Source organism: Papio anubis, chromosome 4 (genome assembly GCF_008728515.1).
Source record: "Papio anubis isolate 15944 chromosome 4, Panubis1.0, whole genome shotgun sequence".
Lineage (NCBI taxonomy): Eukaryota > Metazoa > Chordata > Mammalia > Primates > Cercopithecidae > Papio > Papio anubis.
In genome coordinates, this window is record NC_044979.1 from 137,687,160 (window position 1) to 137,701,259 (window position 14,100).

The 14,100-nt window shown below is 47.4% G+C and overlaps 1 protein-coding gene across 2 annotated transcripts in view; it reads right to left on the reverse strand.

Annotated features, from left to right (window-relative positions):
* The window catches only part of PRKRIP1 (PRKR interacting protein 1), a 31,836-nt gene that overhangs the window by 9,289 nt on the left and 8,447 nt on the right, over window positions 1-14,100 (reverse strand). Inside the window, exons 4-5 of one of the 2 annotated variants that reach the window (XM_003895833.4) lie at window positions 12,455-12,540; window positions 9,332-9,396 (exon numbers count right to left, since the gene is read on the reverse strand). In XM_003895833.4, the coding sequence (XP_003895882.1) occupies window positions 9,332-9,396; window positions 12,455-12,540 (151 nt within the window). The remainder of the gene's footprint in view (window positions 1-9,331; window positions 9,397-12,454; window positions 12,541-14,100) is intronic. The other variant, XM_021935714.2, reaches the window with a different exon arrangement.

Here is a 14,100-nt window from a genome sequence, read left to right on the forward strand (position 1 = left end):
ACAGAGTCTCGCTCTGTCACCCAGGCTGGAGTGCAGTGGCGGATCTCAGCTCACCAAGCTCCATGCCTCCCAGGTTCACGCCATTCCTGCCTCAGCCTCCCGAGTAGCTGGGACTGCAAGCCTGCCTGCAAGCCCGGCTAAGTTTTTTGTATTTTTAGAGAGCCGAGGGTTTCACTGTGTTAGCCAGGATGGTCTCGATCTCCTGACCTGTTGATCCCGCCCGTCCTGCGGCCTCCCAAAGTGCTGGGATTACAGGCTTGAGCCACATGCGGCTGAGGAGCCGTTTATAAATTACTGGACCCACATAAAGTCTGGGAAACTGTCACAGCCAACAGGAGCCGAAGAATGCGTGATAACAAAATGTGACGCGGTGCCCTGGATTGGATTCTGGAGCAAGAAAAGGGCATCAGGTAAAAACTAAGGCAGCTGGAATAAGGTATGGACTTTAGCTAATAAAGGTATCAATGTGGGTTCAAAAATTGCGACCACTGCTCCAGGTTAACTTCGGAAGTTAAACAATGGGGAGACTGGGTATATAAGAACGCTTTGTAAATATCTTTGCAATTTTTCCGTAAATCTAAAGCTATTCTAAAATGAGACTTATTTTGAAAAAGATGGAACTGACATTATAGCTGAATGGAGAAGCACCTTATGTGATCTGGCAGGGTCCGCAGCCAAGGGCACACACAACCCCATGGGGCAGGCTGGCAGGAAAGGCCACTTCTAGGGCCGGGGGCTGGAGGGAGGTGAGGAGAGGCTTTACACGGACAGAAAGTATTGTAAGAGGACGCTGAAGGTGAAGAGAGCTTCTCCAGGCAGATGAGAAGTCAGGTGGCGTGAAGAGAGTACAGGCAGCCTAAGCACATGCAGCGAGGCTGAAGAACAGAGAGCTGGGGGTATGTGGAAGGGAGTGGACAGACCAGCACAGCAGAGAGACCGGGAAGGGCCAGTCAGAGAAGGCCAGGAACACTGGGGCTGCTGACAGGGTTTCACGCAGGATCGCCTCATGGGCGGGTGCAGGTGCCTGGGATCACATCCCGGCCTGCTGCCCACATCCTCTGCAGCTTTGTGGGCGCCACCACCACACGGTGCCTAAGGTCTGTCATTTGTAAAATGGGGATAACACACCACGGACTGCCTCACAGGGCTGCTGTGAGGATTATGTTAGTTAATACACGCAAAGTGTTTAGAACTAGGGGTACGTAACAAGCATTCCATGATCTTGGGTATTGTTACAAAGGCATAAGAATGATTGACAATCCAACGTACATTTTATAAAATAGCTTTGGGGCTGGGCGCGGTGGCTCACGCCTGTAATCCCAGCGCTTTGGGAGGCCAATGCGGGCGAATTACCTGAGATCAGGAGTTCGAGACCAGCCTGGCCAACATGGCGAAACCCCATCTCTACTAAAAATACAAAAATTAGCCAGTGTGGTGGCGGGCGCTTGTAATCCCAGCTACTTGGGAGGCTGAAGTGGGAGAATCTCTTGAACCTGGGAGGCGGAGGTTGCAGTGAGCTGAGCTGGCGCCACTGCACTCCAGCTTGGGTGATGGAGCAAGACTCTGCCTCGAAAAACAAACAAAAAAAAGGGCTTTGGAGGCTGTACACAGGTGGGTGCGTGGGGAGTGGAATGGCAAGAGAGTAGGACTGCCTCCACGGTCCTGCAGGTCTACACTGTATTTCTGTAAGGCTTTTTACTCAATCCCCAGTAAGACCTTGAGTGGTTCTCATGTGCCCCATTCTTACCCATGTGGAGGAGGAGTAAAATGTTGAGGATATGGTAAGAGTGTACCGTTACACACACTGTCAATGGCAAAAACCGGGGCTATCCCTTCGGAAAGTAACCTGCAATATATTTCCAGAGCCAGGAGTTCTTTTTATACTCTGTGATCTAGTAATTCCCGTGGTTACAAATTTATCTTTTTTTTCCCCCCCTTTTTGAGACAGGGTCTTGCTCTGTCACCCAGGCTAGAGTGCAGTGGCATGATCACAACTCACTGCAGCTTCAACTTCCCCACGGTCAGGTGATCCTCTTGCCTCAGCCTCCCACGTAGCTGGGACTACAGGCATGTGCCACCACACATGGCTAATTTTTTTACTTTGTGTAGAGATAGGGTTTCACCACGTTGCTTAGGCTGGTTTCCCAACTCCTGGGCTCAAGCAATTTGCCTGCGTCGGCCTCCCTAAGTGCTGAGATTACAGGTGTAAGTCACCATGCCCGGTTTAGAAATTTATCTCAATCTATCACCCCAGAAAGGGGGAAGGGAGAGACAGGATATTCACCGAAGACAAGAACTGGAATCAATCTACTGTTTCATAAAAGGAGAAAGATTAGGTGTGTTAGGGCATGTCAATTGTTGGATATTGTCAGTCACTGAAAAATTATGAAGGAATTGCCTCATGAAGCAGTATGTGTATAATGTTAAATAAGCAAAATGGAAAGCTTTCTATAATTCTATCTACATACAAATGATGTGCACATGGAGACTAAAAGAAAATGAATAGAGAAAAAGGTGATCAACTAGGATGATGATATCTGAGCTTTCTACATAATTTCCTTCCAGTACTCTTTTTTTTTGAGACAGAATCTCACTCAGCCGCCCAGGCTGGAGTGCAGTGGCGCAATCTCGGCTCACGGCAACCACCGTCTCCCAGGTTCCAAGTGATTCTCCCGTCTCAGCCTCCCGAGTAGCTGGGATTACAGGCACCCGCCATCATGTCCGGCTAATTTTTGTATTTTAGTAGAGATAGGGTTTCACCATGTTGGCCAGGCTGGTCTTGAACTCCTGACCTCAGGTGATCTGTCGCCTCGCCCTCCCAAAGTGCTGATTACAGGCAGAAGCCACCGTGCCTGGCCCTCCTTCTAGTACTCTTCTACTACTGTTTATATAATATTTTAAGATCCAGGAATCTGAGATTTTATTCACAGGCTACAGGCATACTGTGTAAAATGCCACTGACTGCAACTGAAGCACACACTTTGTTTTTAACAGATGAATGAACAGATTAGAAAAAAATCCTTTTAAGCAGAGACTTGGGAAAACACTTGTGATACAATGTTACGTGATAAAATCAGGACATCTATAAACAAGGCATTTATAGAAATAAGGCTTATATATGAAAAAACTGAAATTGAAGAAATGATATTAAAGTGTTAAAGTCATTTTTAGTACGGGTTACAGATAACTTTTATTTATTTACAAAATACACACAGGGTCTTGCTATGTTGCCCACACTGGTCTCAAACTCCTGGCCTCAAACGATCCTCCAGCCTCAGCTTCCCAAAGTGCTGGGATTACAGGCGTGAGCCACTGTGCCCAGCCAACTTTTATTTTTGATGTTGTTCTTTTCTGCATATTTTTAAAATTTCTAAAATGATCATAGAGTATCTCTTTTTTCCAAAGACACAAAGGATGTGGGTAGTTTTCCAACATATTATGTTAAAGGATTTTGGCTCTGAAAGAAACAGTTTGATCCAAACACATGTTGAGTGCCTTCTGGACACCGGATACCTGCCCATAGATCAGGAGCTCTCAGGCAGGAACAATTCCGTCCTCCTCCCTAACTAGGGTGCATTTGGCAGTGTCTGGAGACATCCAACTGCCAATGACTGGGGGAAGGTGGGTGCTCCTGGCCTTGGGTGGGGGGTAGACACTACAATGCCTTGAGACATCCTGCAGTGACCAAGACACAGCCCCTCACGACACAGCATTTTCCAGCCTGAGGCATCAGCAGTGCATCCGTGGGGAAACTCTGCTCTAGAGGTGCCTAGTAACAAATTCCCTAAGGGCGCCCTGGATTTCTTTGATGGGCAGGCCTATGTTAGGATAAGTAACAGTGGTGTGGGAATACATCATCTGGGGAGTTCAAGGCTTCAGAATAATCCACACTGGCTTAATGTCATCCTGTGCTGTCATTCAGACACAAGTCCCACACTGCCGGGAGTCTTCCCTGAGCTACTGGACCAGCACAGAAAACAAGCGGTGAGATGTCCTCTCCAACAACACAACACTCAGCCAGTTGCCCCCTCCTGCTTTTTAGGAGAAGAGCCAAAATAGCTTGAGCGATCTGTGCCTCTGGGTCCATCCAGGACCCACGGCACACCAAAGCCACCTTGGGGCGCAACTTGGTATTACCACATTAGTTTCCATTTCTTTCCGGACAACTGGAAAAGCTTGCTTACTCTCACAAAATGAAAAATAAAGAAGGGAATCAAGAAGGCGAGATAAATGGCATACTAACCACTTCTTTTTTGAGACAGGGTCTTGTTCTGTCACCCAGGCTGGAGTGCAGCGGTGTAATCATAGCTCACTGCCGCCTCCGCACCTGGGCTCAAGTCATCCTCCCACCTCAGCTTTTCAAGAAGCTGGGACTACAGGTGCGCACCACCACAACTCGCTAATTTTGAAATATTTTGTAGGGATGGGGGTCTCATTTTGTTGACCAGGCTGGTCTCAAACTCCTGGGCTCAAGCGATCCTCCCACCTTGGCCTACCAAATGTTAGGATTACAGGCATGAGCCAATGAGTCCAAGCCCAAACCACTTTTATGACGGTTATCCTTAGAACGCTCTATTCTTCCCGTTTGGTACAAAGCATGTACAATCATGGGGTATTAACCATTTTTTAATATGTTCAGGTGCTGGCTGGGCGTGGTGGCTCAAATCTGTAATCCCAGCACTATGGGAGGCTGAGGTGGGTGGAGTTTGAGACTAGTGTGGCCAACACAGTGAAACACCGTCTCTACTAAAACTACAAAAATTAGCCGGGCGTGGTGGAGGCAGGGGCTGCAGTGAGCCGAGATCGTGCCACTGTACTCCAGCCTGGGCAACACAGCGAGACTCTGTCTCAAAAACAAAACAACAATAAAAACAAAGATGCCCAACATCACAAATCATTAGGGACATGCAAATCAATACTGTAGTGAGCTACCACTTCACACCCATTAGGATAGTTACCTAAAAACAAAACAAAAAACCCCAAAAAACAGAAAATAAGTGTTGGTGAGGATGTGGAGACATTACAGCCCTTTTGCACTGGTGGGAGTATAAAATGGTTCAGTCACTATGAAAGAGTATGGTGATTACCCAAAAATTAAAAATAGAACTAAGATCAGGTGTGGTGGTTCACATCTGTAATCCCAGCACTTTGGGAGGCTGAGGTGGGGGGATCACCTGAGGTCAGGAGTTCGAGATCAGACTGGCCAACATGGTGAGACCCCATCCCTACCAAAAATACAAAAATTAGCTGGGCATGGTGGTATGCGCCTGTAATCTCAGTTATCAGGGAGGCTGAGGCAGAAGAACTGCTTGAACCCAGGAGGTAGCGGTTGCAGTGAGCCAAGATTACACCACTGCACTCCAGCCTGGGTGATAGAGCAAGACTCCATCTTAAAAAAAAAAAGCAAGCAGCCAGAGAAAAAGCACGACAGCCTCACATGGTGGCTCACGCCTGAAATCCCAGCACTTTGGAAGGCCAAGGCGGGAAGATCACTTGAGCTTAAGAGTTCGAAACAGAGAAACCCAGTTTCTATAAAAAATACAAAAATTACCTGAGCGTGGTGGCACAGGCCTGTGGTCCCAGCTACTTGGGAGGCTGAGGTGGAAGGATCACTTGAGCCCAGGAGTTCAAGACAAGCCTGGGCAACATAATGAGACCCCATCTCTGCAAAAAAATAACACATTAGCCAGACATGGTGGTACACACCTGCAGTCCCAGCTACTCAAGAGGCTGAGGTAGGAGGATTGCTTGAGCCCACCAGGAGTTCGAGGCTACTGCGAGCCATGATTGCACTGCTGCACTCCAGCCTGGGTGACAAAGTGAGATCTTGCTTCAAAAACACAAAAATGAAAACAAAAAACAAATAAAATGGTAGCCTTGAATCCAAACATTTCAAGAAAGAGATAGACTGTCAGAATGAATTTAAAAACATGACCCAAACATTTGACGTACAGGAAACACACTTCAAATGCAGTGCTGTTTCAAAGTTAAAATCCAAAGGGATGAATGGCAGAGTAAGGGCCTCCAAAAATCTGCTTCTCCATAAAGGTAACAGAACACTGGCAAACATACTAAAAATCAACCTTTTCAGAACTCTGGAAATGCTCCTCGAACTGTTCAAATGCCTGAACCTCACTAAGAGCATGAGCTCTGTGGGTTTTAATTTCCCGTCTCCCTCTCCCCAGATCTGAAGGAGCCTTGAAAACCAAGAGCCCCCCTGCCACAGTAGCTGTAAAAACGGGAGGAGGCTGACTGGTTTGGGGGCTGTTGGAAGTTCCATTCTCAGGGCACTGGCCCTAGTTGACCTGTCTGGCAGTTCCCTGGAAACGTCTACCTGCAAGGCTTGTCTTCCGTTGATCTGACTCAGCATTGAGTTCAGCTCACTCAACGTGAACAGCTTTTTCCCCTGGGCGTTTGTCAAAAACCATCAGTGACAACTGTTTAACATCCCACCAACCAAGACAGCAGTAACAATTGACACAAACAAGAAACTGACCAAAAAGCTTAAAAGGAAAAGCTGGGACGCTAGAGGGCCACCAGAACAGTGCACATGCCCAAGAAAGCCAGCCAAGGCCCTGACTGCTCACTTCTGCTGCCCTGGAGGCTCTGTGCAAGCAGGAAGTAAAGGCTACAGCAAATTGCAGACTGCCTGCCAGCGTGTTGGAGGCAAATTCCAACACACACACAGAGGTCCTTGGCAAAGACTGGGAGACAGTCTTTGCCAAAGACTGGTGGTTCAAGACATTCAAGGAAATCTCTCATCTTCCAGTGACCAACTAAGCTAACCAGGCAGAGACTTCGGAGTCCAAACACAACAAAGAATACAGGTTTTACAGAATTTGTTAGGAAAGTCACTAAACACACAAACAGCAACAATGACAATGATAAGCAGCAAAACCAACAAACCCTGAGGAGGGAGGGTCAAATTACTCAGCAAAGGAGACCTATTTTTTTATATATTCTTGTTGTTGTTGTTGTTGTTTGGAGACAGAATCTTGCTCTGTCACCCAGACTGCAGTGCAGTGGCACAATCATGGCTCACTGCAGTCTTGACCTCCTCGGCTCAGGCGACTCTCCCACCTCAGCCTCCAGAGTAGCTAGGACGACAGGCATGCACCACCATACCTGACTAATTTTTAAAATTTTGTGTAGAGAAGGGGTCTTACTATGTTGCCCAGACTAGTAATGCACTCCTGGGTTCAAGCAATCCTCCTGCCCCAGCCTCCCAAAAAGCTGGGACTACAGGTGTGTACCACCATGCCTGGCTGATTTTTTTTATTGTTTGTAGAGATGGGGTCTTGCTATGCTGCCCAGGCTGGTCTCAAATTTCCAAATATAATAGGTCCAAGCTACAATATCCCCTCAACAGATTGTGAGAATAGCTTTTGTGCCCAATCCTCCTCCTTGGGCCAAGTACTTCCATGATCTACTGCTGCGGTGGAGTGGAAAGTGATGAGGTAGTTTATTTGAGGGATGAGGTCCTGTCAGTCACATTTTAGCAGTTTAAAATAATTTCTTCTAGGAGAGGGTGAGAAACAACCTAAAACCATATCCGATGTGTCACAGAGTACATTTACAACTCATAAGGAGTGGTTCTTAGAAGTGGCCAATCATATTTTATTTTATTTTATTTATTTTTGAGACGGAGTTTCGCTCCTGTCACCCAGGCTGGAGTGCAATGGCACAATCTTGGCTCACTGCAACCTATGCCTCCCAGGTTCAAGCAATTCTCCTGCCTCAGCCTCCCAAGTAGCTGGGATTACAGGTGCCTGTCATCACACCCAGCTAATTTTTGTATTTTTAGTAGAGATGGGGTTTCACCATGTTGGCAAGGCTGGTTTCGAACTCCTGACTTCAGGTGATCCACCTGCCTTGGCCTCCCAAAGTGTTGGGATTACAGGCATGAACCACTGTGCCCGGCCTGTTTTATTTTTTTGAGATGGAGTTTTGCTCTTGTTGCCCAGCCTGGAGTGCAATGGCGCGATCTCGGCTCACTGCAACCTCAGCCTCCTGGGTTCAAGTCATTCTCCTGCCTCAGCCTCCCAAGTAGCTGGGATTACAGGCATGGGCTACCATGCCCAGCCCAACTGTATTTTAATACATCAATGAAAGTCTGACTTCACCCTAAAACCAAAAACCACAATCATGCACTCAGGAAGCAGACCTGGTCAAGCAGGGAATAGCCACAGATTCAGTCACAGATTCAGTGGGGGACAGTGTCACTTTTTGGTCTCTTAGCATCCTTGGCCCTTTCCAGCTGGGGCCCCCCTCCCTTATTCACAGTACATGAGTTCCCAGGGATGGGGGATAGCACTCCTAGCATTGTGATGAGTTCAGAGGCGGCAGGATTGGCAGCACAGTGGGATGCCGACCTAACAGCCAATCCTGCCCCCGACTCTTTCTTATTAACGGTACCTCGAATCTGGCTGGGGCGGCAATGTACTCAGCTTGCAGTGCTGGATCACGATAGGTTTGAGTTGTTTACAACAGTTCTGTTTTCTATTCCTCTAGCCTGATGGCAGCTAGGGATGGCAAAGTGACCTAGTATTTAAGGTGATGTCTTCTGGGCACTTCTGGAGAAACTTTTGCTCTCCAATATAAAAGGGGCAGACCACATAGGTACCTTACTCCCCTTCTTCCTGCCTTGAACACAGGTATGGTGCCAGAAGCCATGGCAGCCACCCCACACCCTTGGGGTAAAGGCCAAGGGATGTGCGGGGGAGCCAGCCTACACTGCTGAGCCACATCACGCTGCCACCTACTACCAGATTTCTCATCCTGTAAAAAATAACAACTCCTCGTGGTTTAGGCACTTCATTGCTGCATTCTGTTGCTTGTAGTCAAAAGCATTCTTACCTGATCTGACAAGTGACTCAATCAGAGCCAGAGAGACATAAAAAGACTTTTGGCTAGGAAAGTTGAGGCATCCTCTCAATTTTCCCTCCTGGACAATATTGAGGAGGGATGTAGCCCCAAGAGCTGCTGCAGGCACCTCAAAACCACAAGGAGTGTGAGCGGCCTGAGGACGGGACACCAGGACAGAGGGGTAGATGTCAGTAACCAATAATGTCACTGATCTCCCTGACCAGCCGTGCCCGAAGGGAGGTCTGTCCTCGACCTAACTTGAGCCAGCATCTTTTTGCTTAAGCCAGTTTGGTTTTCTGATACGTGCAATTCAATGGGTCCTAGCTAATATGAATAAGCTGTTATTTCTTCAGTGGCCAGCCAACCAGCCCAAACTCTCCATCCCTGTGTTTCCCGACAGTTCAGTTGGTCACTGTGACCAACACCAAGAAAGAGGCTACAGCCAAGAAAAGTGGGCACCACTCACCTTCTTGTTTCTTCTGTTCAAGTTTCATCTTCTTTGCCAGTAATTTCTTCTCTTTTAACTTCTGGCTAAAAATGTAAAACCATATACATTGATTCCTTAACTATCTTATGGTATATTTTAGAAAATAAACACCTTCTTATGGTACCTTTAAAACCTGTGGAATAACACAAACATTACAATAACAAAATAAGAAAAATATTAGGCGAGTGCAAAAGTAATTGCCATTTTTGCATTGCTGGAATTTGCTATTTGCTATTGGAATATATTCTGTGTGTGTGTGTGTGTGATGGAGTCTTGCTCTGTCGCCCAGGCTGGAGTGCAGTGGCGCAATCTCAGCTCACTGCAAGCTCCGCCTCCCAGGTTCACGCCATTCTCCTGACTCAGCTTCCCGAGTAGCTGGGACTACAGGTGCCCGCCACCATGCCCTGCTAATTTTTTGTATTTTTAGTAGAGACGAGGTTTCACTGTGTTAGCCAGGATGGTCTCGATCTCCTGACCTCGTGATCCGCCTGCCTCTGCCTCCCAAAGTGCTGGGATTACAAGTGTGAGCCTCCGCACCTGGCCTGGAATATATTCTTTTTTTTTTTTTTTTTTGAGACAGAGTCTCACTCTGTCACCCAGCACCCAGGCTGGAGTGCAGTGGCACGATCTTGGCTCACTGCAAGTTCTGCCTCCTGGGTTCACACCATTCTCCTGCCTCAGCCTCCCTAGTAGCTGGGACTACAGGTGCCCGCCACCACACCTATCTAATTTTTTGTATTTTCAGTAGAGACGGGGTTTCTTTGTGTTAGCCAGGATGGTCTCGATCTCCTGACCCCGTGATCTGCCCACCTTGGCCTCCCAAAGTGCTGGGATTACAGGTGTGAGCCACCGCGCCCAGCCAATATATTCTTTAATAGATGTGATTATGTCATACATCATTTTAATGGGCTTTTTTTTTTTTTTTTGCTAATGACTTATTACTTGTTTATGTTCAGACTACGAAAACAATGCTAGACAAATAGTAAATTCAAGTGATTTTCTCATTCAAATTCAAAATGGGTAGTAAAGCAGTGGAGACAACTCACAACATCAACAACGCATTTGGCCCAGGAACTGCTAACGAATGTACAGTGCAGTGCCGGGGCAAGAAATTTTGCAAAGGAGACGAGAGCCTTGAAGATGAGCAGCGTGGCTAGCCATTGGTCATTGGACAATGACCAACTGAGAGCAATCATGGAAGCTGATCCTCTTACAATTACACGAGAAGTGGCTAAAGAACTCAGCCTCGACCATTCTATGGTCATTCAGCATTTGAAGCAAACTGGAAAGGTGAGAGAGCTCAATAAGAGGGTGCCTCATGAGCTGAGCAAAAATAAAAAAAAATTTTGAAGTGTCGTCTTCTCTTACTCTACACAACAACAATGAACCATTTCTCGATCAGATTATGACGTGTGATGAAAAGTGGACTTTACATGACAACTGGCGACGACCAGCTCAGTGGCTGGACCAAGAAGCAGCTCCAAAGCACTTCCCAAAGCCAAACTCGCACCAAAAAAAGGTCATGGTCACTGCTTGATGGCTGGCTGCTGGTCTGATCCACTACAGCTTTCTGAATCCCGGCGAAACCATTACACTGGAGAGGTATGCATAGCAAATGGGTGAGAGGCACTGAAAACTCCAACGCCTGCAGCCAGCGCTGATCCACAGAAGGGGCCAAATTCTTCTCCAGGACAATGCCCGACCACACGTCGCGCAACCAGCGCTTCAAAGGTTGAATGAATTGGGCTGCAATGCTTTGCCTCATCCACCATATTCACTTGACTTCTTGCCAACTGACTACCACTTCTTCAAGCACTCTGACAACTTTTTGCAGGGAAAGCACTTCCACAACCAGCAGGATGCAGAAAACGCTAAGACTTCTTCAAATCCCAGAGCATGGATTTTTACGTTACAGAAATAACTTATTTCTCATTGGCAAAAATGTGTTGATTGTAATGGTTCCTATTTTGATTAATAAACACCTTTGAGCCTAGTTATAATGATCTAAAATTCACGGTCCAAAACTGCAGTTACTTTTGCACCAACCAAAACTTTTGCATGACGCTGCCAGTCCGTCCTTATCAGCTGCTTTCATTAGGATTCAAGAGCAAATCCCGGGGAGCCCTGAGGCAAAGCAACCTTAGAAATAACGGGGATGTTTTTTAAAAAAAACTTCTATGATTGTAGAGACAGGGTTGCACTTTGTCACCCAGGCTGGAGCGCAGTGGTGCGATCATAACTCACTGCATCCTCAGCCCCCTGGGTTCAAGCGATCCTCCTGCCCTGGCCTCCCAAAGTGCTGAGATTACAGCTGTGAGCCACCATGCCTGGTCCCTAAAGATGCTTTTTCATTTCAAGATATTTAGGGGCTGTTGTTAGAATCCTCCTCAGCTCTAATTGTAAATGTTGAGGGCCACTTATGTAAACACACAGATACACATATAAACACACAGCCTGTACACCATGTAGTCACTCAAGGGAGTCATAAACCCTAATCTAAGAAACTTGCTAAATGGGAAGTTTGGCTGCAGCATCTTGTTAAAATACAGATGCAGCCGGGCGCAGTGGCTCATGCCTGTAATCCCAGCACTTAGGGAGGCCAAAGCAGGCGGATCACCTGAGGTGAGGAGTTTGAGACCAGCCTGGCCAACATGGTGAAACCTCGTCTCTACCAAAAATACAAAAATTAGCCAGGTGTGGTGGCGGGCACCTGTAATCCCAGCTACTCGGGAGGCTGAGGCAGGAGAATTGCTTGAATCCAGGAGGTGGAGGTTGCAGTGAGCCAAGATTGTGCCACTGCACTGCAGCCTGGGGGACACAGTGAGACTTTGTCTCAAAAAAAAAAAAAAAAAAAAAAATGCAGACGTGAAGGAGACACAGAAATCAATGTGATCACTGAAGTCCTGACTTGCAAGCTCTGGACAAGCTGTAACCAGCTGGAGGGTCATAAGAACTTGCGCTCTGCTCAGATAATATGTCACTGCTCTACACTCATGACCCCTACAGGTCATGCAGAGGAACTACTACCGACTGCAAGGACTCAGCTCACCCCGTCACCACCCGGGCCCTTAAGTGTCATCACAGTTAGGCCATGCCTCTTACCGCTTCTTCCGGCGCTTTGCAGTCTGCTCCTCTGCAGCAATTTTATTCTTTTCCAGTCTCTTCTGAAACTCTGCATCCAATTTTTGCTGCAACAAAACCCACATCATTTAGACACGCTCGGGTCTGGGTAGACTGTGGGAGGTTTTGCTCAGGCTAAGTAGGAGAGTCCTAGAAGTCACACCACTGGGGGTGCTAGAGGCACTACTCGGGTCCCCAGGGCCATTTTAACTTTAAAAGCCTGTACCAGAGGCAAGGCAGGTAATCAATACATAGCTCTCCGATGGCGAAATAACTCTTTCAGTTGATTGAGGCACAGCATGATACAGGAGACGACACAGGAGGGAGTGCAGAGGACACCCTGAGGGCAGCGCTCATCGTCTGCTCAGCCGGAACCTCGGACACTGCCCAGAGCTCATTAGAAGGAATGGCGGGAGGGTTAGAACCATGGAATTTTCAAGCCCTAAGCCCAACCACAGTTACCAGATGGCTGAGTTTTTTTTGTTTTGGTTTTGAGACAAGGTCTTACTCTGTTGCCTAGGCTGGAGTGCAGTAGCACAATAGCTCACTACAACCTTGAACTCCTGGGTTCGACAGATCCTCCTGTTTCCTGAGTACTTGGGACTATGGGTGCATGCCATTACATCTGGCTAATTTTTATGTTTATTTTGTGGAGACAGGTCTGGCTGTGTTGTCCACGGTGGTTTTAAACTCCTGGCCTTAAAGGATCCTCCCACCTCAGTCTCCCAAAGTGCTGAGTTTACAGGCCACTGTGCCCAGCCACCAAATGACTGATTCTAAAGCAGCATAACACATGCCATCTGCTGCCATGACCTGCTGCTAAGCACGCACCCACACATATATTTGTATCGACTGCATTACTTCTCAGCAGTTCTGTCTCCAAGCCTGTCTCCTCATCTATAAAATGGGGAAAATTGTAATTCCTCTCTCAGAGCTGTTAGGAAGAATAATGAAATAAGGGTTTGGGCACAATGGCTCATGCCTGTAATCCCAGTACTTTGGGAGGCTGATACTCGGGAGGCTGAGGCAGGAGAATCACCTGAACCTGGGAGGCGGAGGTTGCAGTGACCGGAAATCATGCTACTGCACACCAGTCTAGGCGACAGAGGGAGAGCTCTGTCTCAAAAAAATAGAAAAGCACCTGTAAACTACAAGGACATCTACTGATTCAAAGTGTCATCTCTTGTTTCTTCCAGTCACAGCCGTAAAGGTCAATGGAGCAAAAAATAAGGAGCCGGCAAAGGACGAAGAGGTGCCTTCAACACCTCTGCTGGTCTGCACCGCCAGGGCTGTATGCATCTGCTCATAGTGGCACAGAAACCAAATCGAACAAGCTCTCTCTCTGAGGGCAGAAAATATTCCTTCAGGAAGGAAATCAACTTTAATTAACCAACTTTCTGGACAACCAAAAAGCAAATGACTTAACTCTAAAAGATTTGGTTTGCTTAGAAGCTGAGCTATGAAGGCCGGGTGCGGTGGCTCACGCCTGAAATCCCAGCACACTGGGAGGCTGAGGCGGGCAGATCACCTGAGGTCCAGAGTTCGAGACCAGCCTGGGCAACATGGTGAAATTCCATCTCTACTGAAAACAAAAAATTAGCCAGGCACGGTGGCAGGCGCCTGTAATC